The sequence below is a fragment of the Salvia hispanica genome, chromosome 1 (genome assembly GCF_029641045.1).
Source record: "Salvia hispanica isolate PSC_SH4W2 chromosome 1, Shi_PSC_v1, whole genome shotgun sequence".
Lineage (NCBI taxonomy): Eukaryota > Viridiplantae > Streptophyta > Magnoliopsida > Lamiales > Lamiaceae > Salvia > Salvia hispanica.
Genome location: NC_142692.1, coordinates 8,111,397 through 8,137,879, shown reverse-complemented (window position 1 = coordinate 8,137,879; position 26,483 = coordinate 8,111,397). Strand labels below are relative to the sequence as shown.

The window sequence follows — 26,483 nt, the reverse complement described above, 5'->3', positions numbered from 1 at the left end:
ATTGACTCCATGCTTATCCGAACAATTCTACGTTGAAATTTTTAGTATTTATTGTGTTCAATGTTTTTAAGGGATTAATTGTTCAACTAAGACAAAAGAAGCAAAATGAATCGAAAAAAGAACAATTTTTTATTTCTTAATTTATTTGATTCAAGCCTAGAAAAAGAATCGAATTCCCTTCGCTTCCATTTTCTCCCTCTTTTCATGCTAATAATAAACTGCTACTAATTATTATAGTGATATATAGAGGGAAATCTCCAAAATGAAAATAATGAGATAAATCCAAATCTTAAGTAATGGTAGGGAATTATCTTAGATCAAAGAATTCAAAACACTATATTACTTCCTTCGTTATTACTATTTGGATTACATTCTCTTTAGTCTTTTACTGCAGTTGAATCACACTTTTACTTGTGAGAAAAATCAATTTACTACTAAATATACTATTCTATTTTACACTCCTTCCACTTATTTAATTTATTTTCTTATTTTATCTCTATCTCAACTACACAATAGAGCGACGGAAGGAGAGTCTCAAGTCTGAACAACGATTTGGTGGAATGGAATGGAACTGAATGAGCGTTATGTAGTACTGCTATGGAACGTAATGAGTGTTATGTAGTACTCCTAGCATAAATTAAGTTTGGTTAAATTCCCAATAACAATTTGAAATTGAATTTCTTATAATTGACATAGTACTATACTAAATTAGCACTGGTGTAACAGCTTTAGTAGTAAAATGGATTTACATAGATAGAAATCCAATTTCCTTTTGTAATTACACTTCCACTGGCAAATAAGAGCAAAATGCCCTCTATTAGTATACCATTTCACTAATGCTTTTTCATTCTGTTATACCAACCCATATTACACTGTAATACAAACATAATTACCCACTAATCACCATCACATCACAACTTCATTACCCTGTCCCGCCCGCACGTGCACACTCATAGACCCAAGTCTCCTGTGCCACGTGCGACCTAGCCCCGAGTAAAAATTTAGTAGTCCGAACACATTGCCCGCACTTCAGAACGGCTTGCTCATGTATGGCGCGAACAAGTCGTGCACCGACTCCATCGGATAATTCCCGTGGAACTGCGACCCGATCAACGCGCTGTCCATGAACCCGAAGGGGAAATCCAGCGTCGTTCTCTCCCACTCCGATAGCTTAGGCGCGCTCTCCACCTCCGGAGACAGCACGTGCTCGGAGCAGCTCGAGTCCGTGTGCAGCCGCGGCATCGAATCCGAGGGGTCGAGGTACATGAAGTCGTCGTACACCACCGGCGAAGATTCCGGCACCGACTTCAGGATCCCCTGCTTAGTGTCCTCCTCCGAGGTCACCACGCTCGCCATTTCTCGGCTGCCGACGCTCGCCTGCTGCTGCCGACGCTCGATCGTGCCCTTTTTGTTGTATATGCGGCAAAGCACCCAATCATCCAGCTGTAAAGATCAATTCGCAACCGTCAGATTGACACGAACCACCAATCATTTTTGTTTAAACGCGGATTTTTAAGAGATAAGAAGGAATAATCGGTTGAATAAATTATTCAATCAATTAATCGGTTGATTCAATTATTCAATCAATTGATCGGTTGATTCAATTCCGATTTCTTAATTCAATTGGATTAATTTATTGAAATAATCAGTCGGAGCTAGCTAGCTACCCACCCTAAGGCTATTGTTCTTCTTCCGAGCCGAGCGGTCGACGTCGGCGAGGCGATACTCGTGCATAATCCAGTTAGTTTTTTCTCCTCTCGGCGCCTTGCCGGAGTAGAACACCAGCGCCTTCTTAATTCCAACCGACTTCGGCTGACAGATCGGCTTATCCGCGCCGGTCGCCTTCCAGTAACCGCTGCCGGCGGCGCGGTTCGGCCTCGAGCCGTTAGGGTACTTCCGGTCCCTAGGAGAGAAGAAATACCACTCCTTCTCACCGTACAGAGCTAAACCTACAATCAATCAACAATGCAGCGGCGATTAACTAAACGAATCCACCACAAATCAACAAAATCGGAGAGATTTACATGAATCGCAGCTCAGTACCTGGTAATTCCCAGGGATCGTACTTGTAGAGGTCGATTTCGGCGATGATCGGAACGGAGATCGACTGAGAGGCACATTTCCGGCACAAGTAGTGCAGGACGAGCTCCTCGTCGGTCGGGTGGAACCGGAATCCCGGCGGCAATTGCAAATTAACCGCAGCCATTTCCTATGAATAACTTAAATTATTTAATAAATATACGAATTCTCTCTCTCTCACTCTCTCTCTCTCTCTCTCTCGGTATCTGTGTGTGAAATTGATTTGGGGGAATTGTAGAGAGTGCAGGGGAAGGAAGAGAGGAGGGGTTTTGTGAAACTTAGATCGAAATGGAGGGAGGGGTATATATAGGGGATGGAGGGGGTACGTGGCGTGGTTTTCTAGAACACACGTGGTTGATAAGGTTGATTGAGGACACGTGTCGAGCGAGAAAGTGGTGGGTCTGAGCTATAGTGTGATTCTGTCATTGCTTACGTAATGGGTTTTGGACGGTTTTGGCTGTGAGAAACGGCGTTGCGGTGACACGTTGGAGGGTCATGCAAACGGTGGCGTTTGGACCCTTGTTTAACCCCTGCACTTTTTCCAAATGTATATTAGATTATCTTACATATAAATATATATTGAGATCTACATGTTAAAAAATTAAACTATTTAAGGATATAATATAAGTAAAAACACTTCCATTACCAATAATCTTATCAGTAGCTCACACAAATTTTAATATAAGATGAATAAAGTATAACAAAATTAGATAGAAAAAATAGTAATTTAACTATTACCACTCTCTTTGCCTTTTTTTTATACTGTAATTGACACATTTTCTAAAATAAAAATATCATTATATAGTTATAAATGTATAAACTTACTATAAAAATTGAATAAATTTTAAAGTATATAAACAAAATAAAATTATTAATTACGAATAGAGAGAATATTTGAAATTAGCATTGAAATAAAAGAGCAAGAGGGTGTTCGGAGCTATCCCCAAGAAGGTGCCTGAATCTCTTTGTTCCAAACTATCTGGTACACTTCCTTTTCAACACTGGGTTATTAAATCGATGTTTGGTTAGTTAAAAGTAGATATAATATATTATAAAAATAATAAATAAGGTTAAAGAGATAATGCAATAAAATAAATTAAAATGATCGATTTTGCTAAAAAAATACTACAAAACAACTCATTTAGTTAGAGACATTCCAATAAAAATAAGACTCAACTAATCTATTGGATAATGATAATGAGTATCTACTTTTTGTGTAGAGTCGTAGACTTGAAACTAGTTATTTTAGAGAGAAATTATAAATTAGCTCTTTATATAAGGATATAAAATGTGGTTATTGTTTTATTTAATCTGTTATAACATGACCAGAGATAGATTATATATAGTACTGGAATTTCCCTTTAACTCGATAATTAGTTATGATTAAAGCTGTTATTGATCGGGATGAATTGCTCAATTACGATAAATTTGCAACCAAACCTACATTTTTTATATGAATTGTCCTAATTGAAATTAACTGTGACTCTGTGAGTAATCACACTCACACCCACCAACATCTATACTCGTGAATTTAGTCTTAAAATTTCTTGTTAAGGTAAAAATAATTTTTTTGTCAACGTTTTTAATCATTGTAGCCACGTTTTGTTTTTATAATTAATATGAATATGAACATGAACATGAACATGAACATCAACATTAACGTGTCTATAGCAATGTATTATTCGAGATAAAATAAAAAGCAGCTATTGTAGTTTGCACAAAATGAGATACTAGTAGTATATACAGTATATGGTACTCCATTCTTAAGTCTTGAGATCAATTGATGAGATTGAATAATATATGCACGATCTACAAATTGGATATCTGTATATTTCTTATCCCTGTACATATTACTTTTATGATGCAATAATAACATTATTATAACATAATAATTTTGATATGTTTAATTAAGTCAAAACGGTTGTGGAGGATGGGCATAGTTATAACTTATAACTTATATATATCTGTGACACCCAAGTACTACTATATATATTCCAATTAAATTATTCATTTTCCAATTTCATAACTATTATTTTTCAAATGCCTTTTCGTATTTCGGATTCTATCATATATATGCATTTCGATACATGCATCTATAATTTTGGTTAGTACTATTCTGTTGTATAGTAGATAACCAGTAATATATCACGCAATAAATCATTTAATGAAGATGTTGACTATGGAAATTTCAAGTAAACCATCAAACCAAATAATCACATGTACTATTTCCAGTCTAAAATTGTGTGAATAGTCTTTGATCCAATAGTAGTAAGTAGTAACACTTGTTCGGTCAAGGGAATAATTAATGTTGTTTTAGTTTTACATATTAGTTAAAAATTCTTTTTAATTATATGAAAAGATAATACGAGTCGAATCAACAAGATTCTTAAATCCAAAGCACACATTAATTTGTTAATAATAGCCAAAGAAAAGCTTCATGCCCTTTGGATGACCTACTAGTAAAATTATAGTCGTCAAACGTAACACCTAAATAATAAAAGCATTTCGGTCGAACTTAATTTTGTACAGTAATTATTAGATTATCTATTATCTACTATCAAAACAGTGTATTTTGGTAGGTATAAAGTTGCAATTATTTATTTTCGTTTGTCCTTCTGCCCAAAACCGAATGTACATGTCATTCAAAAAGTAATGAAGCATCCCGTAAAAGAAAAGAAAAAAGATGTTTACTTATTCTTGTAAAGAAAACAATAATTTTCCGTATTAGTCCTCTAAAGGAAATGAAAAGATGTTTATTCTTGTAAACAAAACAATAATTTGCCCTTTTTAGCAGTTACACCTTTTTGAAGTTGTGACCTTCACCGCTTAAAACATGTGGACACGTAAATTAAAAAATTGAAAGATATAGAGGAAAGTAGTTAAGACAAAGTTGCTGAAGTGGTGGAAGGAAGATTCACATGAAGCTTCATAATAATGATCCAAGTGAAGTGAACTGAATTGTGAAAAAGTGGCCCACTAATTTATAGTCGTCATCCACATATTGACAAACCATCACCAGAAACGCCCGCTTTGTGGGCGGCGCCGCTCCCACTTAAGCCTTCCCATATCTATATTAAATTATAAACTAGGAATCATTTTTAGTACTTGGATGAATTGACGGTTATTCTGAATTCGAAAACAAAAATTGACAATATTTTGAGAATGTTATTTTGTTATAATACTTTTTGAAAGATTATTGTGTGTGTCTAAAGTGATATACTCCATATTGCACTAGTGAATATTGTGAAAAAATGTGATATCCACTAATTAATGGAGTACTATTTAAAAAAAAAATATGGTTCGACATTTGAGCGGCAACAATAGCATCGTTTTGATTAACTAGATAGTTTTTCGTAGTTCTTTAATTTCTCCTCCTTAGTCCCTCAGCAATGGTCACTCATTTTCATTTTAATTTGTCCCTCAATAATTGCTGCACTTTATTTTTACCATAAATGGTAAGTAGGTCTCATATTCCACTAACTCAGCTTACTGATCATATTTTATTATAAAATCAATATAAAAGAGTGGGTCTCACGTTCCATTAATTTTTTCAACCAACTTTTTTTTTACATTTCTTAAAACCCGTGTCCAGTTAAAGAGTGACAATTAATTCGGGATGGAGGGAGTATTTTTTGTTTCATTAGATCGAGTTGTTAAAAATAGTCTGATATGAAAAAGAATATACTAATATCACTTATGTTATGTGTGTGTGACTGAAGCATGCCCCACCCAATTGATTAATTTAAACCTGGATTGATTATCATAATTTGATAACAATATCATCGGCGAGATTTTGTCCATGTGATTGAAGGAAAATTCCAATATTACCAATCTATTTCAATAAAATATCTAGAAAATTTTAATTGGTTGTCAAATTTCAGTTTGACTTAGCTCAAGTTGCAGCCGCCTTGATGCTCTTCTTCATGTGATTTTTCTTGTCTTTGTTTTCCATCCAGAGCTAAGATCTTTTCACATACTCCACTCCGTTAATTGTATATATGTTTTTTTTCAAATTGTATTTAATTGGCTAAGAACAATTAAACGTGAACAATAAGATGAAATTTACATTAATGTATAGATAAATCATAGTACTACTATATTCTTTATTATCCATCTTTAATAAGTATATTTTGGTAATAATATAACACTGTGGAGATATGCTTTTGAGGGAGTATAACTTAGAAGGCACAATGCAACTTTTTTAATGTAGTAGTATTGACTGCATTTAGTAATTCATAACAAAAATTCATGTTGTATGACATATTTGCAATGTACTTCTGTTTTTTTATGTTTCAATTTAGACAAAATCACCTAATTTGATTCATTTAACTCAATGGCCATGACACAAGAGCCATTTTAGTAGTAACTTTTTCATGACAAAATTGTGGATTCTAAACATAAAAATGAACGGAAAAGAGCACGTGGGGGTTGGTTTATAATTATTCACGCGTGCAAATGTTAGTTAAACTGTTGATATCCATCATCAATACAATTTTCTCAAAATTTTATCTTAGTCAAATTGTACATTATATTTATACCAGTATAGGTCAGTCTAATTTAATACAGAAATTGACATTGTGATTCAATTTGGTTTTGACTCTGGAATGCAGTGTGTAATCATAAACGTTTTAGCCTTTTAGGGCATAAACAACGGCTATCGAAGAGCACGTACGCCGACTAGGCTCTCCCTGCCACTCGGGCATGTAAGATCACACCGATTTACTGTCCAATAGGAGCCTGTTAGGTAATTGATGAAATAATAATTAGAAATTAGATTATACTCCTACTAATAATTATTCGCCTTCCTGCGACATTCTCCCATTTGTTACTATACATCTTTGTTTTTATTCTTATTTTTCATCTATAAATACACTCATTCCCTATCTGCATTTTTGATTATGTAACCTTCCTTATTTTAGTAAAATTTTAGTACTTCATAAATAGTACTATCTCCGTCCCACCTTAAGTGATCAATTTTTCATTTTGGGTTGTCTCACCTCAAGTGATTAATTTTTTTTTAGCTAAAAACAAAACTTCAAGCATCTCTTATTTTATTCCCGCTCTCTTACTTTATTCTTTCTTTATTTCTCTTACTTTTTTCTCTCTCATACTTTACTCTCTCCACTTCAACTCAATACATATCATTTTCTTAATTCTCGTGCCGAAAAGAAATCATCACACGAGATGGGACGGAGGGAGTACTTCATTTCCTACCAACCAAGTTGAGGCCAAACTTTTAAACACGAAGATTAAGAAATTATATTGAATGGATTAAATGAAAATAAAATAAAATAGAAGAAAGGAATAAAGTATGAGAGAGATAAAAGAGAGTAAAATAGACGATTGAACAAGATAATAGTGATTAAATATTTTATTTTTGTCAAAAAAAAATAAGTCAGAGATAAGTCAGTAAATGGAATTTTCATTTATTTATTTGCGTTTATTTGATGCACCCCACACGGTATGTTGTCTAAATTGCCTTTCTCAAAATTATATCCCGCCATTGATTTGAATGAGGCGAATCGGAGATCTAGGATTGGCGTGCGTTTTTCTGTGAAAGCACTTGCAAATGAGGAGCTATATCAATTTTGGGGGTGATTTTCAAATATCAGGAGCAAAAGGGTAATCTTTGGCATAAATCTGGATCCGAATTCCAAGGCAAGAAATAAATAGCAGCTCATTCGGCTGTTTTGAATTAGGCGCATTCTTCACTTGAACAGTGCAGGCTCATATATTATCAGCGGGCTTCAAAGAAATTAATGGAGTAACCTGAACAACCAAATATATTAACTCCAAAAATTACACGCATATCTGCTCATATCTGCACATCTAGTGTAACTTGAACACGCATGTTTCTTAGCGTTCAACGTTGTTGGTGCTTACATTTATTTTTTTCCCCGCTATTTTACTAAATTATGTACTCCTACTAATTTACTTTATATTGTAAAATATCATAAGCTAAGTTTTTATTTATTTCTTTCTCGTAGAGGAAATGAGTTTTTTGATAAACTTGACAATGAATTTGTATTGCGTCACTTTTGGATATTGACAATGAATATTATAATTAGGATATGACAATGAATAGTCTACATTACTGATTCTAATCATGTTCAGATGATTCCTTGAATATTCCCTAGCAATATAATTGGTCGCTTACCGATTAGTGATAATGTAAAATAACGATCGAATTGATTATAATCCATACCTTCCGAACTAGGCGTATTGATTATTTTTTATACATATAAATAGGGTGATTAGTTTCAATTAATACACGGATTTTCACTTATTTTTCAACTTAACATGATTTTTTAAATAAGGTGATTAGTTTCAATGAATATCGAATAGTCCCCTCCTTTTCTATTGTAAGTAATAATTTTATTCACATAAACCTTTTATTTTCCGAATAAAGTCCAGGTAAGCCTATTTTGTCGTTATTTTCAGAGTCACGTGTTTCTTGACTCTCAAAAAGCAGCCGCAACTTTTCAACCGATAAAAAATAAATTAGATTATCCATAATTACCAAAACTCAACCAATGGTTAATAGGCCGAGTACTACTTTTAATAAATAGATTTAAATGACTATATTAGGTGTTGACAAGTATGAACGGTGGGCATGATCATAATCATCCCACTAAACATAGTATAATTAGTAATTAACTATGGTTTAACTTTTAAGGATAAGGGTAGGTATGTCTACACCTCTACTTTATTACTATATCGAGCTGGTTGTCTAGGTGAAATGAATTCGTGCTAATTAGCCTTTTAAATCATTTATTGCCATTTGCTTCAAAGTCATTGTGATTGAGATGTGCAATTCTCACGTTTGGATAATTTCCAGCCGTCATCTTAATTGAAACATTTTAATTTTTAGCTAGAAATAAATCTATACAACAATAATATGACTAATCACAAAAAACAAATTTAATAAATAACAAATAGAATTAATTACTTATAAAATTAAGGAAAAAAGTCATTTCTGATTTATCTTGCATCTTTTAGAATTTGAATACTTCTAAAAAATCTCAACCACATCTACTTATGTTTATTCAATACTTCTATGTGTAATATTTTGATATGAGATAAGTAATACTATGTGTATTTAACCTTTCTATTAATGTGTACAACTATAAATCATATTTTGAATTACATTCTACCACATATTTTTTGTTGCGGGTTGTACTAATAAGAATAAACTAGATATACACAATAAATTAACGACGAAATTACAAAATCTTGTTGCAATTAATTTGTTCTTATCCATATTTTGATGCAATTATAAGCTTACCTAACACTATTTTAGTCCTAGTTAGATGTCTATTTTTTGCGTGCGCGTGAATAAAAATAAACTGATCAGGTTCACAAAATATTGAATTAGGATAAAGGTCAAAACATCCCACGATCAATTTTAGATCAACAAATTAATTTCAACTCTTGATGACTTATGTAGATAGGTATATGTAGATAGGTATAAGACCATCTCCAATGGTCGGCTAGCGACCGGCTAGCCGATTTTTTGCGCTGGCCGATCGGCTAGCCGAACCATTGGAGGCGGTCAGCGCGAAATCGGCGAGCGGACCGGTGTGGGCTGGCCGATCGCTCGGCGCTAGCCGATGCGCTGGCCGATCGGCTAGCCGCCATTGTGGCGGCCCGATCGGCTAGCGATCGGCCAGCGGCGATTTTTGTTTTTTTTTTTAAAAAAAAAAACCTATATAAACGCGATTTTCGTTTCATTTTCATTTGCACCACTTGTTTTAACGAGTTTTCTCTCTCTCTAACTTTCTGTACAAGAGCATCATCGAGCGATGAGTAGCGCGGGTGGTAGCTGTGGTGGAAGTGGTGGTGGTGGTGGGGATGCTGAGGAGTACGAACGGAGGATGAACGAGGCTATGAATGCCTACATGAACCGCGAGATGGAGCGGTACATGCGTATGGTGGAACAGCAGGCGATACCTCGCCCTCCACGGGTTATCCACCGCCGAGCAGTGATTGATCGGGATCACGCCGCTGCACATCAGCGGCTGTACGACGACTACTTTTCAGAGAACCCGCGGTTTCCCGCCAACATGTTCCGGTGGCGTTTTAGAATGCGCAGGGAGTTGTTTATGCGCATCGTTGGCGCATTAGAGCGTCGATATCTGTGTTTCCGCTTTAGGCACGATGCGGCTGGCAGACCCGGCCACACCCCTATTCAAAAGTGCACGGCGGCAATCAGGCAGTTGGCCTACGGAGGCGCGGCAGACATGTGGGATGAGTACCTCCACATCGGTGAGTCGACGGCCCTGGAATGTCTGAAGGATTTCTGTGGAGGCGTGATAAACGTTTTCGGTGAGCAGTACCTTCGAAGCCCTACTCCCGAAGATTGTCAGAATTTGATGCAGATGCACGGGGAGAAGCATGGGTTCCCCGGGATGTTAGGCATCATAGATTGTATGCATTGGGAGTGGAAGAACTGTCCGACTGGCTGGAAGGGGGCCTACACGACCAGCTGCAAGTCAAAGAATCCCACGATAATCCTCGAGGCCGTAGCTGATTACCGGCTGTGGATCTGGCATGCGTATTTTGGGGTAGCCGGGTTGAACAACGACCTCAACGTCCTGAACTCGTCTCCCCTCTTCAACGAGAAGTGCCAGGGCGTCGGTCCAGCCGTCTCATTTGTGGCCAACGGCAACCGGCATGATATGTGCTACTACTTGGCGGATGGGATATACCCTCGGTGGCCGGTCTTTGTGAAGACGATCAGGCAAACAAGTGATGAAAGGAAGGCCTACTTTGCGGAACGACAGGAGTCGGCGCGCAAGGACGTGGAGCGCGCATTTGGTGTGCTCCAGTCTCGATGGACGGCAATTAAGGGTCCAACGCGTTTGTGGGATATCGGATGCGTTTCCGAGATAATGTACGCCTGCATTATCCTGCACAACATGATCGTCGAAGACGAAGGCGTACAACTGACTAGTTGGGCCAATGATGATGAAGTCGGTCCAAGCCACAGAACGGCCACCCATAGTGTACGACGTGGGGTACCTCTCGATGAAGCCGACCGCCTCAAGGAATTTGCCAACATGCGTCAAGTGGATGCTCATATTCAACTCCAAAAGGATATAATTGAAGAGTTGTGGGCACGGAGGATTGCACGGCGATAGTTTTTTTTTTCTTTATTATGTACCTTTTTTAATGTAATTTTTTTTAGAGGGAACATCTTTTTTGGTCTACGAACTTTGCCAAAGTATCATTTTAGGTCCGTGAACTTTGAAAATATCATTTCAGGTCCATCAACTATGGGTTAATATCATTTGGAGTACTTTTTAACTATTTCCAAGTTTTTTTGGACAAAAATACCCTTGATACCTTAAAGGGTATATATTTTTAATAAACTTATCCTATACTCATATTTTTTTATAAATATCTTTACTATATATTTTTGATGAATTTTCAAAATATAATTTGACCTTCAATATTATCACTTAATTTTGTAATTAAGTGATATGCAAGAAAAGATCCTTATTAAATTTTTTATTATTAAAGAAAAGTTTTTTATTCAATTTTAAAATTCTTTAATATAAAAATTGAAGAAGCAATTTTACTTGCATGTCACATAATTAAGTGATAATATTGAAGGTCAAATTATATTTAGAAAATTCATCAAAAATATATTGTAAAGATATTTATAAAAAATATATACCCTTTAAGGTATCGAGGGTATTTTCGTCCAGAAAAACTTGGAAATAGTAAAAAAGTACTTCAAATGATATTAACCCATAGTTGATGGACCTGAAATGATATTTTCAAAGTTCACGGACCTAAAATGATACTTTGGCAAAGTTCGTGGACTAAAAAAGATGTTCCCTCTTTTTTTTATCTATGAACCTTTTTAAATGCAATTAATGAATTTTCCCGTATATGTCTCGTAAATTTAATTCCGTATTTTAATCGTAATTTTAATTCCGTAAATATAGTATTTTTTGAATTATTTTTATTGCGGCTGGCCTAAATCTGATGTGGCAGGTGGATTTTTAGTGCTGCTGACGTGGCAGGGGAGGAACTGCTGGCCGATTTCTGGCCGAAGTACCATTGGAGATGCTCTAAATATATTCATCACAGATAGTGCTTAAGTCGTAAATTGATTATTTGTGGATTTAAAAAAAATCTTCTTATCGATATAAATGAATACTATTTGTGGATTTTTTTACATATATATTTACATCGAATTTGTGGTGTACTATTGTTATTATAGCAGCATTTATAAAATCACGTTGTAACTAAAATTGTGTTAATAAACACGATGTATTTGCTATAATGATGTAACTGTGTAGCTTACGTACAACGTGATATAAAATTACTAAATGTGCAAAAAAAAGAAAAATCTTTTATGAGGAAGATAGCAATGAAAACTTAGATAAATGAACATCATGTGTTGCGTGCAAGCTGGATTTATCAATCAATTTGCAATCGTAGAGTCAAATCAATTTAGTGGTCACTTCCAACATGGAAATGAAAATGAAATCAAGGAATAAGGTAGCACCAAAAGCTATGCTTAAATCTTGATGCAAATGTTAAATCCACAATTAATTCATGAGCTGGACTCCCGGCGTGCTCGGGCACGGTGAGCTCGAAGAAGGCGGCGGTGGAGGAGTCAGGAGGGGGAAGGGGGATGCGACGGAGGGTTATGACGAGAAAAGAGGATGGACAATGGGAGAGGAGGTGCGCGCATTGAATCTTTCGTTTTGATTCATAGTATTGGTCGGTTTAATTGGATAGGATTAGGTAAATTAATAAGAGAGAACATCTTTTTTAGTCTACGAACTTTGCCAAAGTATCATTTTAAGTCCGTGAACTTTGAAAATATTATTTCAGGTCCATCAACTATGAGTTAATATCATTTGAAGTACTTTTTTACTACTTCCAAGTTTTATAGGACGAAAATACCCTCGATAACTTAAAGGATATATATTTTTAATAAACTTATCATATACTCATATTTTTTATAAATATCTTTACAATATATTTTTGATAAATTTTCTAAATATAATTTGACCTTCAATATTATCATTTAATTATGTGACATGCAAGTAAAATTGCTTTTCTTCAATTTTTTATATTAAAGAATTTTAAAATAGAATAAAGAACTTTTCTTCAATAATAAAAAATTGAATAAGGATCTTTTCTTGCATGTCACAAAATTAAGTGATAATATTGAAGGTCAAATTATATTTAGAAAATTCATCAAAAATATATAGTAAAGACATTTATAAAAAAATATGAGTATAGGATAAGTTTATTAAAACTATATACCCTTTAAGGTATCAAGGATATTTTTGTCCAAAAAAACTTGGAAATAGTAAAAAAGTACTTCAAATGATATTAACTCATAGTTGATGGACCTGAAATGATATTTTCAAAGTTCACGGACCTAAAATGATACTTTGGCAAAGTTCGTGGAACAAAAAAGATGTTCCCTCAATTAATAAATACTAGAGTGAACTTCAAAAATGATCCCTGGACTATGGGTTTATCTCGCCCATAGTCTCTGGACTTTAAAAATATCGCCAGTAGTCCCTGGACTAAGGGTTTATCTCGAAATTGGTCCTTTTGGCTTTTTTTTTGGTACGAAAATGCCCTTTTGGGGGGTTTGAGGGTTTTGGGCAATTTGGTCTTTTTGCACTTTTAACATTTTAAATTTGATATTATTTCAGTTATGTACTAAATTTGATATTATTTCAAAATTATCATTCTTCTTCCATTTTGTCATCCTTCACTTTGTTTTTTTATATCAATATTATATTTAATTTTATAAAATTAAATTTTAAATTTTGATTTTTAAATATCAATAAAATTTTTAATTAAACTATTAATTCATGGACACTATAAATATTGATTAAAACTATTAATTTTTGTTATTTAATATAATATTCAGCTGAATTGAAGAAGTATACACAAATAATATTAATCATGATGGAAAAATAATTGCTATTCTATTTAGCCTTCGTTCGGTTGTTATAATTGCTTGTGATTGAATATTATGAAGTTGACTAAAAATTTGATCCTACTAAAAATTTTATATATGAGTATTTTTGTTGAAAATTACTAGTAAATTTTGATTGTTTTCAAATTAATAAATAAAAATTATATTAGTCTTACATTAGATGCATATTTATTTCAGAATAAATCGTGTTATATAATATATTTATGATTAAAGCTATTAAATATTGATTAAAACTAAGTCATTGTCATATTGATTAAATTTTAAATATTATACACTTTCAAATATTGATTATGACTATTAATTTTTTTATTTAATAATTTTTGTAATTAAAAAAATTTATTGATATTTAAAAATTAAAATTTAAAATTTTGTAAAATTAAATATAATATTGAAATAAAGAAACAAAGTGAAGGATGACAAAAGGGAGGAAGAATGATTATTTTGAAATAATATCAAATTTAGTACATAACTGAAATAATATCATATTTAAAATGTTAAAAGTGTAAAAAGATCAAATTGCCCAAATCCCCAAAACCCCTTAGAAGGGCATTTTCGTACCAAAAAAATTCAAAAGGACCAATTTCGAGATAAACCCTTAGTCCAGGGACTACTGGCGATATTTTTAAAGTCCATAGACTATGGGCGAGATAAACCCATAGTCCAGGGACCATTTTTATAGTTCACTCTAAATACTATTACTGTTTTTTATTGCTAATATCATGAACTGTGACCAGATTTTTCGATTTTCTAATGAACTTAAAACTTTGTTGTAATAATCATAAATTTGATTGTGTTTGGATTTCCTAAAATTGATGACTCATGCGAAATTGAATCATATGTATTTCATCAGGTAGTCTAGATGGACTAATCAGACGGAAAAAGGTAGGAGTAGTAAGTAATATCGTTTCGAGTAGTTATAAACGACAATATCATTTCACACAAACATTTTGAATAAACTCCAGCCCGAGTAATTATTTTTAGATGAAATTTCTTGTTATCCATGGACGATATTCATGTTTGTTAGTCATCTCCATTAAAATTTCTTTCTATTTTTTTTATTAGGTTTGGTTGGTAATGGCCACGCATGAATCGGTAATATCTACATGATTTATCTATAGTACGAAAGTTTATTATATCGGGTCCGTCCTTAATCATAGGCTTTCGATATAAATAATCTATGCTACCAAATGATAATAACGTAACCATAAATATTATAGTAAGTGCAATTAGTTTTAATATTAATATATGCCGTAGAAAGGCTAATGAAACACGTTTTTAAAATAAGCAACATGTTGCATAATACTACTATGTGATTGAACATATCATCATTCTGCATCAGAATTTTAAATAATTTATGGTGTTACAATAAGTTCAAAGTCGCTGGATCCATTTAATGCTAGTATTGACCATGTAGATTCTAATAACTAAGCAATTTGCTGTACTTTTTAATTTCATTGTTTATTCTTGATGACAGTCAAATTTTCATTTGAATTAATGCAAATAATACTACAAATAATAATAACAATGCATAAAAAAACCATGCGTACATCACTTAACAATGTACAATAATTAAATGATTAAAATAAATATCGAACATATTACTATTAGTAACGTTATTTATCACATAAAATTTTAACTAACCACTTATAATATTTAAATTTGTAGTAAAATTTAAAAAAATCCAACCAACCAAACAAAAAATAATTGTTAAGAAATATAAAATTTAGCAATATTTTCTATCCTACATAATTTAATACAATATGGATTACATAATTTTCTTAATTCTAAACTTAGAATAAACATTTAAATAACTTGGGATAGGAGTAATTATTTTTAATGTATTAAACTCAACCCAGGCCCAATTAGCACTATTGTTTACTTTGGGCTGTTTCATGCGCCCGGTTATTATATTTTGTGTTGTGAGGACTATGCATTTAATTTTGTTCAATTCATCTTTTAGTACTAAAAATTTCTGAGGTTAACTCTCTATTATAACCTAAAATGATAAATGTATACATTGAAAAAATCGATTCAGATTTAGGAAGGACACAAATTAAATTTTTCCATAGTATGCGTTTATTCAAAATTCTGAAGTTGAGCATAAAGAACTAAGAAAATTACTACTGCATCATTTCATATAGAAACAATTACTATGAAAATGAGTATTTTTAAACAACCCTTCACAAAGAACATTATAATATTTTAATATAAAAAATAAACAAAATATTTGTCAACTTGAAAATATAGAAATTTGATACTCCATATTTGTAGCACCATTTCGATTTAAATTCAACAAAAATATCTACTTGAAAATATAGAAAAGAAAAAGTTAGAATAAAAACTACCAGAATTAGGGTGTCCATAAAAATAAAAATAAAAATAAAATCTTGAATAAATAATTAAAAAATTGATGAGTGTGAGTTAGCACAGAAGCGAGCAACTCCTCTCCCCAATTTCCCATGAAGCTACTTCCTCTCAAAATCTGGTGATTGATCGGTCACGACAAATTCATTCAACTGCATCAGCATAAAAGGGGGATAATTTCAGACGCAATTCGGCTTGGTAGAGATGGCGTCAATTTCCTGCATCGCCTCCTCCATTTCCGCAGCTACTTCGCAATCGACTACACCTCTATTTTCCCCCTTTTCCGCCAACCCCCATTTCGTTGGCTTCTCTTACCGCCGGTAGGTATTCTCGAGTTGTATGAGTATAGCTCAATAGTTTGTTTGTTTAAATTTGGGGCTAAGATTGGTGGCTAAATTATGTGTTTACATGGGATGAGTTAACTTAAAATGCCTAATTTTGAGCTTTCAGAAATTAGGTAAATTGATTTGAATACTCAGTAGTTTACTAGATATTTTGCTATACTCTTATATGTGGAATGCTTCGTATTGGAAGTATAAAATTGTTTCTATGAGCTGCTTCAGAATTATGATTTTAAAGCTCTGCTACGAATTAGTGGAATTTATTTTTTTTCTTTTACCATGAAGACCTTTGTAACAGCTTAATGATATTGTAGTTATAGTCATTGTTTGTTGTAATGATAAGTAATTGTAGTTTCCTTTGAATTGGTTGCACTATTGAGAAGAGGGTGGTGAGGAGTGAGTTATCTCGATTTCAACTATTTTTCACTGTTTTAAAGATCTATTCTTCTTTCATAGATCACACAGGGTTGGTATAAGGTGCAGTTACTCTGGCTCTGGCATTAGAGAGGATTCGAATGTCGGTACTATTGATGTTGTTGCTGATGTTAAGACTGAGCGAGTACGTTGTCAAGATTTATGTTGATCATTTGTTACATGGAGCTTATGTAGATTCGTGAGCTAATCATCAGTTGTTTGGTGACCAGGTTGTAGTTTTAGGTGGCAGTGGCTTTGTGGGTTCAGCAATATGCAAAGCTGCAGTATCAAAGGGTATCGAGGTCATTAGTCTTAGCAGGTGCAAGATTGTTGCTTGAATAATGTTTTCTCTCTCATGTGGCAGTAAAGTCCTATGGATTCTCATATAAAATTATGTTAATGGAACAAATTTAAAGTTATAAGTTCCTCTGGATGGTATCCACTGATAAATTATGAACTCTATTTGTTAACAGGTCAGGCCGACCATCTTACTCGGATGCATGGGTAGATCAGGTCACTTGGCTGACAGGCAGGTTCTTTTTTTTTTTTTGTTTTTTCTCTCTTATGCGGCTTCGACTGATATTGAGTACAGTTTGATCATTCAAATGTCAATTATGCGCGTGTGATAGATATAGTGATCTTTAAATGATTATGTTTTCAAAGTTTCATAATCCCTTCAAACTCTCAGCCAAGGATCATTGAATCAACAAAAACAAGGACTTGATTAGAACCAGAATTGAATAACTATAAATGCGACAACACAACAAAAATAATCAACGATTGTATCTCCATTTCTCCATGGATGATTTTTTGCCACAATACCTCTTTCTCTTCTATGCGCATATTTGTGTTTTTTTGTATCCTAATAAAACCTAATACGGCGTAGTAACAGATTACTGACCTCTCACAATCTTCCAACTAAGCAATGAAGATGATTGTTGATTTTCAGGAGATGTTTTTTATGCAAATTGGGATGAAGTGCTTCCAGGTGCTACTACAGTTGTTTCAACACTTGGAGGTTTTGGCAGCGAGGAACAGATGCAAAGGATCAACGGCGAGGCTAATATAGTAGCAGTAAATGCTGCTAAAGAGTTTGGTGAGTATTTGTGCCTTTCATATTATGATTTTTATCCAACTAAACATGGTAGCTTATAGAGAGACTGGTGTAATTTCTATTGTGCTTGAGAAGTTGTGTGGAATTTCTCATTCCTTTGTATTTCAATGTGGATGTGTATTTATATTGTTTTTCCATTATGAGTGCACCATTACCTATCCCTTTGCCTTTTGTAAGTAGAGCACCCCTGGCATGAGAGTGCATTATGAAAACAATAACCAAAAGTTTAATGTTATATGACGGGTACTGGGAACATGTCTTTGCTGAGTCGACATCACGTTAATATCTGTGCTGTTTATTCCGAGCTGATTGCGATTGTCTGGACAATGGTAGCATACAATCTATCTTCTCTGCTTACTGAGCTAACTAAGTTTAGGACCACCGTCATCAAACTTCAAAGGCATGCTAATATATTAATCAACCCAAATGCTTTATCTTGACTGTATTATGATTCATATATTATCACTCTATTATTCTGTCATGGCCTTGATTATGCCTGTGCTGTGTCACATTGTCTGGTGGTTTGAGTTCATTCAATCAGCTTATTTGTTCATATTTATTTAGTTGTCAATATGCTTATCCCAAAAAATCCATACTAAGTCTACTCGGGAAGTCACCATGAGTCTGCTTGCTCGTTTTTCTTTCTCTCTTTTTTAATGTTCTCATTTCCTAGCGAACTAAACTTAAGAAGATATATCCAATTGGCATATTAGCAAGTCAAGAAAGACGTTTTCAGTTTACCTGCCATCAATATTGATCAGTTTACTTTCATCTTGACACAGGTATTCCCAAGTTCATATTGATCTCGGTTCATGATTACAATTTGCCATCCTTTCTACTATCGAACGGTTACTTCACTGGGAAAAGGAAAGCTGAATCCGAGGTTCTGTCCAAGTATCCAGCTTCAGGTACTTGCAGACACTCCTTTACTAGTATTATTTATCACATCAGTTTGGACAATACAACATTGATGGTCTATGATGGAACTTGGGCAGGCGTTGTTTTCAGACCGGGGTTCATATATGGGAAACGAAAGGTCGATGGTCTCGAGATTCCCCTGGACTTAGTTGGGGAGCCAGTGGAGAAACTTCTCAACGCTGTACAGAATTTTACCAGACCTTTGAACTCTCTGCCTGCCTCTGATCTACTGTTGGCTCCCCCTGTCAGTGTAGACGACGTTGCGTTCGCGGTAGTAAATGCCGTCTCTGATGATGATTTCTTCGGCGTTTTCACCATCGAGCAAATCAAGGAAGCTGCAGCAGCAGCAAAGGTCTGAAATGTTTTTTGTAGAAACCTTGCAAGACTTGAGGTCTTGTACATTGCATCATGCAATAAACTCAACTTAAGAATGATAGCTGTGATGACTGATGTATTAAGGTTTCGCTAAGAATTTAGCAATCAATCCATAGCTAGAATTTTCTGATTCATATTTAAAGTTTGATATACACTTAACTATTAAGTAGGATAGACAAAACTTGCTGCTCCTCACAATTTTATCTTAAATTTTTTTTAAATATTTTTTTTGTATTCTAACCTAAACAGTTACTATTATATACTATCCTGTTATATGTAATCTATCTTCATAATTTTCAATTAATGCATCTCGTTTCCTAGATAATCTACAAGACTACAACCTCTTCAGCTATTTGTTTGAACTAAATACCGGTATTACCATATTTACCGTACCAGAAAAGCTAATTAATTTTCCATATTTTTTGATATGGTATAATACTACCTTATAAGAAGATGCTGGTAAGTTAACGGTATGATTTTTTCTAACCAAGTCATTCTAATCAATAATTTCTGGTACAGAGTGAATAAAATTGACAGGAAAACATGAGAACTAAAAGACGTGAAATGCATAAATCGCACAATTATGGTGGCCTGTTTAAAAACTCCACATTGATGTTTTGAGACAAGGAAAAAGCTTAGAATAAGGCATGAAATCACCAACAGTAAATGAATTGTCCCATCAACATAAGCAAGCCACTATTAAAATAAAGTACATAGCCTTCTAGTCTTTGAGCTCCAAAGAAATATCAATCCATTCTTCCCTTGAGAATTCTCTCCGTAACTTCAGTCGGTGTGCTGTTGCAATTATACAATATTCATTCAAACATTTAAGGTTCTGAATGAAATTACTTAAAAGTGACTTGAAAGAATGAGATTTCATCACAAAAATACTTACACGAGGTAAACATGTCCTCCCCAGCCACTCAAGCAGTCACGGTCTACTGACGATATCAGAGCTTGTGAGATGGTCTCGAACAATTCCTCAGCTTCCTGAATTTTGGCATAAAATTAAATTTTAACATGTGGATTCCTTTCGTTTGTATTACACGAACTTGTTTTTAAGCACCAAAGTATTCATTCTCTGATTTAAATCATTTGGCGACTAAAGCTAATTAGTCAGATATAAGCAGCATCAAGTATAGTAGCAAACCATGTCAGGTTTGAACATTGATTCGCAGGCACCATAGAGTGATTCAGAGGCAGTTCCAGCGACAACAAAATCTTTGGCAAGTTCCCTGCATTCATATGGAAAGAGAAGAGTTAAAAGAAAGAAGGAAATGATAATATCCCTGGATAAGCATTACCCAAAAAGATGGAGGGCATATAGTAACACTAGTAGTAACCAAGTAAAAATATAAAAGAAATAATATTAACAACCTCTCAACGAGCATCAAAGCGGTATTTTCTTCAGAGTATACGAGAAATTGTTAAAAGATTTCAATCTCCGTCTCATTTGAAGAAGAAACTTAGTTATTCATTGTATATATTAAGCCTCAATTGCTTCCAAAGAATTGAAATGCCTCCATATTTTCACATTGAGCTATAGTTTCTACATCACTTGCAATATAAGGGGAAGACCCATCAAATCATAATGGCATAGTAGTTAGGCCACAGTTTGAAGAAATCTCGTTAGCAAAGAAAATGAAATGATAAGAAGACGAAGAAAAGGAGTTTAGCGTACTTTGCCCCAATTGAATCCATGGTGCAAATGAAGGGTTTGTCATCATCTCCCAATCCAGCAATAACAGGTTGGCAAAAGTATGGACCAAATCTGAACCAAATAAAATGAAATACATTAGATATCCGATCCTTTTCTTGGACAAATATGCCACCTCCAAGTCCAGAAATTAAAGAGCAGAATATAAATTTTCAAGGGTAAAACATTGTCAACTAGTACAAAACAAAATATATGGAGTACAACTTAAGCCCTCCACACAAAAATGGAATAACTAGAGGTGGTAATGGGAGTTATCGGATTGAAGTCATTGAACTATTGAATCCAAATCAAAAGTTGCCCGCATCTACATTTACCAAAGACAGGAGAATAATCTCTGAAACAGCTGTGGACAATATCAGTTCCAACCACACTAGACATAAACTCTGGAATAGTCTTATGTACCTTTTCTCGTAGAGAACTGCGGATACGAGGCTAGCAAATGTTTCAGGCTTCATGTCCCTCTCTTCCCTAAGATGATATAACTTGTGCCGGAATACAAGCCTCTGATACCTTCAAGTGGATTCAACCAAAACACAAATCAATAGGCCAGATTACAAACTATGCAAAAAACATAAGCATGCATATAGTGCATCATAAACATGCATAACTGAAGTACCAACACTATCTTCACATGCGTCAAAACTAGAACCATTTTTGTTTAATACTCTCCTCAACCAAAATCCTGGACAGTGAGACATAAATGGCTCTCAATGCTGGCAACTAAGAGACATGTGGGGTGTTATCAGTAAGGTTTCTGAAATAGTGCATGTACATTTTCTCCTAATTTTTTATTGATCCGTGAGGTGTTAAGCAATGGTTATGAGTCTTTATGTTCATAATTTGTACAATAATCGGTAAAAAACACATGCATTGTCAAAATCATTATTTTTTCTGCAAGGGAGCTATAGGCTATAGCAAATGTTATTAGTGGAGTATCATTCTGAGCACCATATATACCATCTTTTTTTAAAGCCTGTGTGAAAAGCAAAGAACTGGAAAACAATTTTAAAAAAACGCAAAGAATTATCATCCCTAACCAAAATCGATGAGCGCTGGTAAGAAATTGGTAAAGTAGATGAGCTTACAGAGTTTGGGCATCAGTAGCGAGGCCAGCAAGACCGATGAAGAGCTTATGGTGGATCCTGTAAATCTTCTGAAAGTCGGTGGCGATCGTCTGCAGCTGCACGCCGAGCCTCCGGTCGCTGGCGATGGCGAAGCAGTTCTTCCCCACCATCGCCACCAGGGCGCTCCCATTATACTCAAAGATCTGCAATTCATCCAACTCAACAAATCACATACACGAAATGGGGGCGAACCGAATATAGGGTTGTCAACAAATTCAAACACTCACCGACATTTAGATGCAGAAAATGATCAAATGCCAAAGCTTTTCTTCGCAATACTTTGTTTGTGTGATTTTGAGGGATTAGAGAAGAATATGAGCTTCTTTTGGAGCGCGATTGCTTGAAAGAGGGGACACTCCGAGTCCGACCGCTTGAATCACCCGACCCGGCTCCGAGTATTGGTTCATGACAATTGGGCCATTTAAGTGGGCCTAATATTTTACTCCCTCCGTCCCCGATTAAAAGTCACACTTTTCCATTTCAGTCCGTCCCCAATTAAGAGTTACACTTCATTTTTACAATAAATAGTAAGTAGGTCCTACATTCCACTAACTGAATTCACTCACATTTTATTTTAAAACAATATAAAAAATGGGTCTCACATTCCACTAACTTTTTCAACCAACTTTTCTTTACATTTCTTAAAACTCGTGCCCGGTTAAAGTGTGACTCTTAATCGGGGACGGAGGAATTAGTTTGTTTTTCGTGAAATATCCAATATAAGAGAATTTACAAAAACTCTTTTTTTTTCTCAAAGTCCAGAATTTATCTATTGTATATTTTAATAATAATAATACTATTCCGTCCACGAAAATTTGTCTCATTTTTTCATTTCCGTCTTTCCCCCAAAATTTGTCCCATTTCACTTTTACCATTTTTAGTAGTGGATCCCATATTCCACTTACTCATTCCTACTCACATTTTATTATAAAACTAATATATAAAAATAGGACCCACAATCCACTAACTTTTTCAACTCACTTTCCATTACATTTCTTAAAACCCGTGCCCGGTCAACTGGGACGAATTTTTATTGACGGAGGTACTAATTATTATTATTATTATTATTAAATTGCTGGAATACGATACGACACCACATCATGCATTTAATCACAATCATACATTGTATCTCCGTCCATTAAAAATCGACATAGTCGTGTATGGCACAAATTTTAATGTGCAATTAGGAAGGTAATGGTCTAATGGAGGGGGGGGGGGGGGACACGTAAGAGAAAGTGTTAGGGGATTGTGAGGTCCACATTATTACCACTGCATTGAAATGTTTAAAACTTTTCATATTTAAAAATTAATCTAATTTTGATGGACGATTCAAAATGATAAAACTGATCTATTTTTAGTGGACGAAGGTAGTACGGTATTTTGAATTTGTATATACAAAACAAATCCCTATATATTACTCTCTCCATTTCATGTTTAATAGTCATTTTTCTATGCTGGAAAGTTCCGAGTAGTGGTGGAGCCACGGTGGGGCATGCCCTTGGCCCCCAGCCATTCGCGTTTACACTATAATATATATATTCAGAAATTGTTGTTAAAGAATTTGATAGTGCAGTTGGCAGTTACACTCAGACTTTGGATCATGCTTGCGGTGAGGTGCTGAGTTCGACTATCACCCATACCATAAATTTTTTATTTTTAATATTTGCCGAATGCTAGTACTCCTTGTCTCCTTCATTTCTTGTCAAATCATTCTAGATGCGCTATACTTACCAAATGACTTTTAAAGATTATTTTAAAACTTTTACCAAATGCTATATTCTAATTTCTTTTTTGTCAAATTATATATTAGAGATGTGCTATTTTTATCCAATAACTTTACTGCCAAATCGTTTTTCAGAAGTGTATTATAGTAGTACTATTTAATCAATGACTTTTAATGGTTATAGTTTGAAAGGATGTTATTTGTTCAATAATTTGTAAATATTATAATATATATTATATTTTAAATTACTTTTTTTATTGCTATTGTAATATAATTAATAGTTTCATCAAAGTTTTCCAATATACAATTAACCTATTAGCTTTACTTATAAAAAACTTAATTTTATTAGTAGGTAAAATTCTTTTAAAGGTAATCACAAAATGCTTATATCAATTATTCTCGATTAGATTAAGTTTGCTTGATATGCATTTATTTGTTGAGTATTACATATCTGAAACCATACCCTTAATTTTTAGATCTTCTAATTCTAAATGCTGAAAAAAAGGCAAAACATATAAAGGTCTTACTACGACTAATTTCTATGACAAAACCATCGAGAGATACCTGGTTGGCTCCGGCACTGGTTCCAAGTTGATTGAGTCATTTTTATTTTCGTCAAAAAGTAATTATTTGTCTTGCTTATTCTTTTTTCATCTTTCTTATTTTATTCATCATTCTAATTTAACATACTATTCTTAAATTTTGTATTAAAAGAAATGTCTCTGATAACAAGAAACTGATAGAGCAGTAAAATGCCATTTAATGTAATTAATTAATTAATTGAGTATACTAGAGTGGATTGATCCCAAGTGGATTACGTGTCCTATACACGTTATACAAAATTTTAATATAATTAGTTTGACCTCTTAAAACAAGACTTCTTTAATATTTTTGGTGTATTGTTAACCTTTTTTAATTAACGCAATATTTCCCGCATCGCCCTATATATTTGGTCCATCTATCCGTACTCTATATGACTTACCTTCTCCTTGAATTCTGGTTTGCAAAATACTATTTCAGCAAATTGTCTGACTATTTAAACAAACATCGATCAATACACTTAGTCATTAATTTTAGTTTTTATGCATGCATCACGTAAATAAATTCAGACACGGTATGCTGAATTTTTTCAAAATGAACTGAGAACATTTTCAGTCGATATAATCAACCATTTTCAAAATTTGTGAGATTGATCAAAAATTGACCAAACTTGACGGTTTTCTAGCCACTTGTATTATTATTATTTAGTACTTCATTCGTTCCACGAGAGTATGTGCTTTTAGTTGGGTACATATTTTAATGCACAATTGCTAAAGTAAGAGAGTTGTAGAAAGAAAAAAATAATTAAAGTATTATTAGAGCGGTATTAGAAAGAAAAAGAATTTCCAAATTTAGAAAGTGCATACTCTTATGAAATGAACTAAAAAAAAAGAGTACATACACTTTTGGACGGAGGTAGTATTATTTAATAATAATAATAATAATAATAATAATAATAATAATGATAATAATAATATTTATTATTATTATTATTATTATTATTATTATTATTATTATTATTATTATTATTATTATTATTATTATTATTATTATTATTATTATTATTATTATTATTATTATTATTACTACTACTACATATTGCTGGAATACGACACCACATTATGCATTTGATCGCCAGTAGAGATTACCTATTATATTTGGTGCTAGTATTATTTTCTTTTTTCATTTAACGGACAAAACAACATTACCTAAAATTTCATGTCATTATCTAAGTATACTACTACCTCCGTCCCGCATTATACAATTACTTTTTCGCACTCATTTTTTAAAAATGATAATAAATACTCCCTTCGTTCCATAGTAATGGAGTCATTTTGTCATTTTAGTACGTTCCATAGTAGCAGAGTCATTTCCCTTTTTAGTAAAAGTAACACATTTCTTCTCACTTCATTTAATCTCTCTTACTTTATTCTCTTTTCATCTCCCTACCTTTCTCAACCTCTGTGTCGAAAAGAAATGCCTCCACTACTATGGAACGAAGGGAGTAGTTAAAGTCGAGAAATAGTAAAATAAGAGTAAAATAAGAGAGAGAATAAGGCAGAGAAGAGTCTTCTTTACATTATTCTCTCTCTTACTTTACTATTTCTCCACTTTAACTATTTATTACTCCACCCGTCCACGAAAAATAGGGTACTTTGTGAATGGTACGAGTTTTAATGTAGAATTGGTAAAGTAAGAGAGAAGGGAAAAAAGTAAGAGAGAAGTAGTGTTAGTGAAATGTGTGATCCATATTATTAGTAAGAGAGAAGTTGTTGAAAACTTTCTTTTTTTGAA

General features: G+C 33.7%; 3 protein-coding genes across 3 annotated transcripts; 1 reads left to right on the top strand and 2 right to left on the bottom strand.

Annotated features, from left to right (window-relative positions):
- Positions 1-727: 727 nt before the first annotated feature.
- On the bottom strand, positions 728-2,345 carry LOC125199467 (NAC domain-containing protein 2-like). Its single transcript, XM_048126039.2, has 3 exons — positions 2,044-2,345; positions 1,672-1,949; positions 728-1,443 (listed from the first exon to the last, which is right to left on the bottom strand). Exons 1-3 carry the CDS (start codon positions 2,204-2,206, stop codon positions 1,030-1,032), a joined length of 855 nt encoding a protein of 284 aa, XP_047981996.1. The 5' UTR covers positions 2,207-2,345; the 3' UTR covers positions 728-1,029.
- Positions 2,346-16,479: 14,134 nt separating this feature from the next.
- On the top strand, positions 16,480-19,719 carry LOC125222283 (NAD(P)-binding Rossmann-fold superfamily protein). The gene is made up of 7 exons (XM_048124806.2): positions 16,480-16,743; positions 17,221-17,323; positions 17,409-17,497; positions 17,652-17,707; positions 18,128-18,274; positions 19,075-19,200; positions 19,288-19,719. Exons 1-7 carry the CDS (start codon positions 16,628-16,630, stop codon positions 19,566-19,568), a joined length of 918 nt encoding a protein of 305 aa, XP_047980763.1. The 5' UTR covers positions 16,480-16,627; the 3' UTR covers positions 19,569-19,719.
- Positions 19,720-20,129: 410 nt separating this feature from the next.
- Positions 20,130-22,801, bottom strand: PBC1 (proteasome beta subunit C1). The gene is made up of 7 exons (XM_048124807.2): positions 22,654-22,801; positions 22,388-22,569; positions 21,705-21,812; positions 21,267-21,356; positions 20,736-20,820; positions 20,481-20,575; positions 20,130-20,380 (listed from the first exon to the last, which is right to left on the bottom strand). The coding sequence occupies exons 1-7, from the start codon at positions 22,657-22,659 to the stop codon at positions 20,332-20,334; spliced, it is 615 nt and encodes a 204-aa protein (XP_047980764.1). The 5' UTR covers positions 22,660-22,801; the 3' UTR covers positions 20,130-20,331.
- Positions 22,802-26,483: the final 3,682 nt, after the last annotated feature.

What these genes read in the sequence shown, in the direction of transcription:
- LOC125199467 (XM_048126039.2), bottom strand. Translation starts at nt 2,206, where the DNA reads ATGGCTGCGGTTAATTTGCAATTGCCGCCGGGATTCCGGTTCCACCCG. An exon ending in CGATCCCTGGGAATTACCAG is followed by an intron (nt 1,950 to 2,043) that starts GTACTGAGCTGC and finishes GATTGATTGTAG; the next exon opens with GTTTAGCTCTGTACGGTGAG. An exon ending in AGAAGAACAATAGCCTTAGG is followed by an intron (nt 1,444 to 1,671) that starts GTGGGTAGCTAG and finishes TGATCTTTACAG; the next exon opens with CTGGATGATTGGGTGCTTTG.
- LOC125222283 (XM_048124806.2), top strand. Translation starts at nt 16,628, where the DNA reads ATGGCGTCAATTTCCTGCATCGCCTCCTCCATTTCCGCAGCTACTTCG. An exon ending in CTGATGTTAAGACTGAGCGA is followed by an intron (nt 17,324 to 17,408) that starts GTACGTTGTCAA and finishes TTTGGTGACCAG; the next exon opens with GTTGTAGTTTTAGGTGGCAG. An exon ending in AAATGCTGCTAAAGAGTTTG is followed by an intron (nt 18,275 to 19,074) that starts GTGAGTATTTGT and finishes ATCTTGACACAG; the next exon opens with GTATTCCCAAGTTCATATTG.
- PBC1 (XM_048124807.2), bottom strand. An exon ending in GCAGTTCTCTACGAGAAAAG is followed by an intron (nt 21,357 to 21,704) that starts GTACATAAGACT and finishes TATTTGGTTCAG; the next exon opens with ATTTGGTCCATACTTTTGCC. An exon ending in CAATGTTCAAACCTGACATG is followed by an intron (nt 20,576 to 20,735) that starts GTTTGCTACTAT and finishes GCCAAAATTCAG; the next exon opens with GAAGCTGAGGAATTGTTCGA.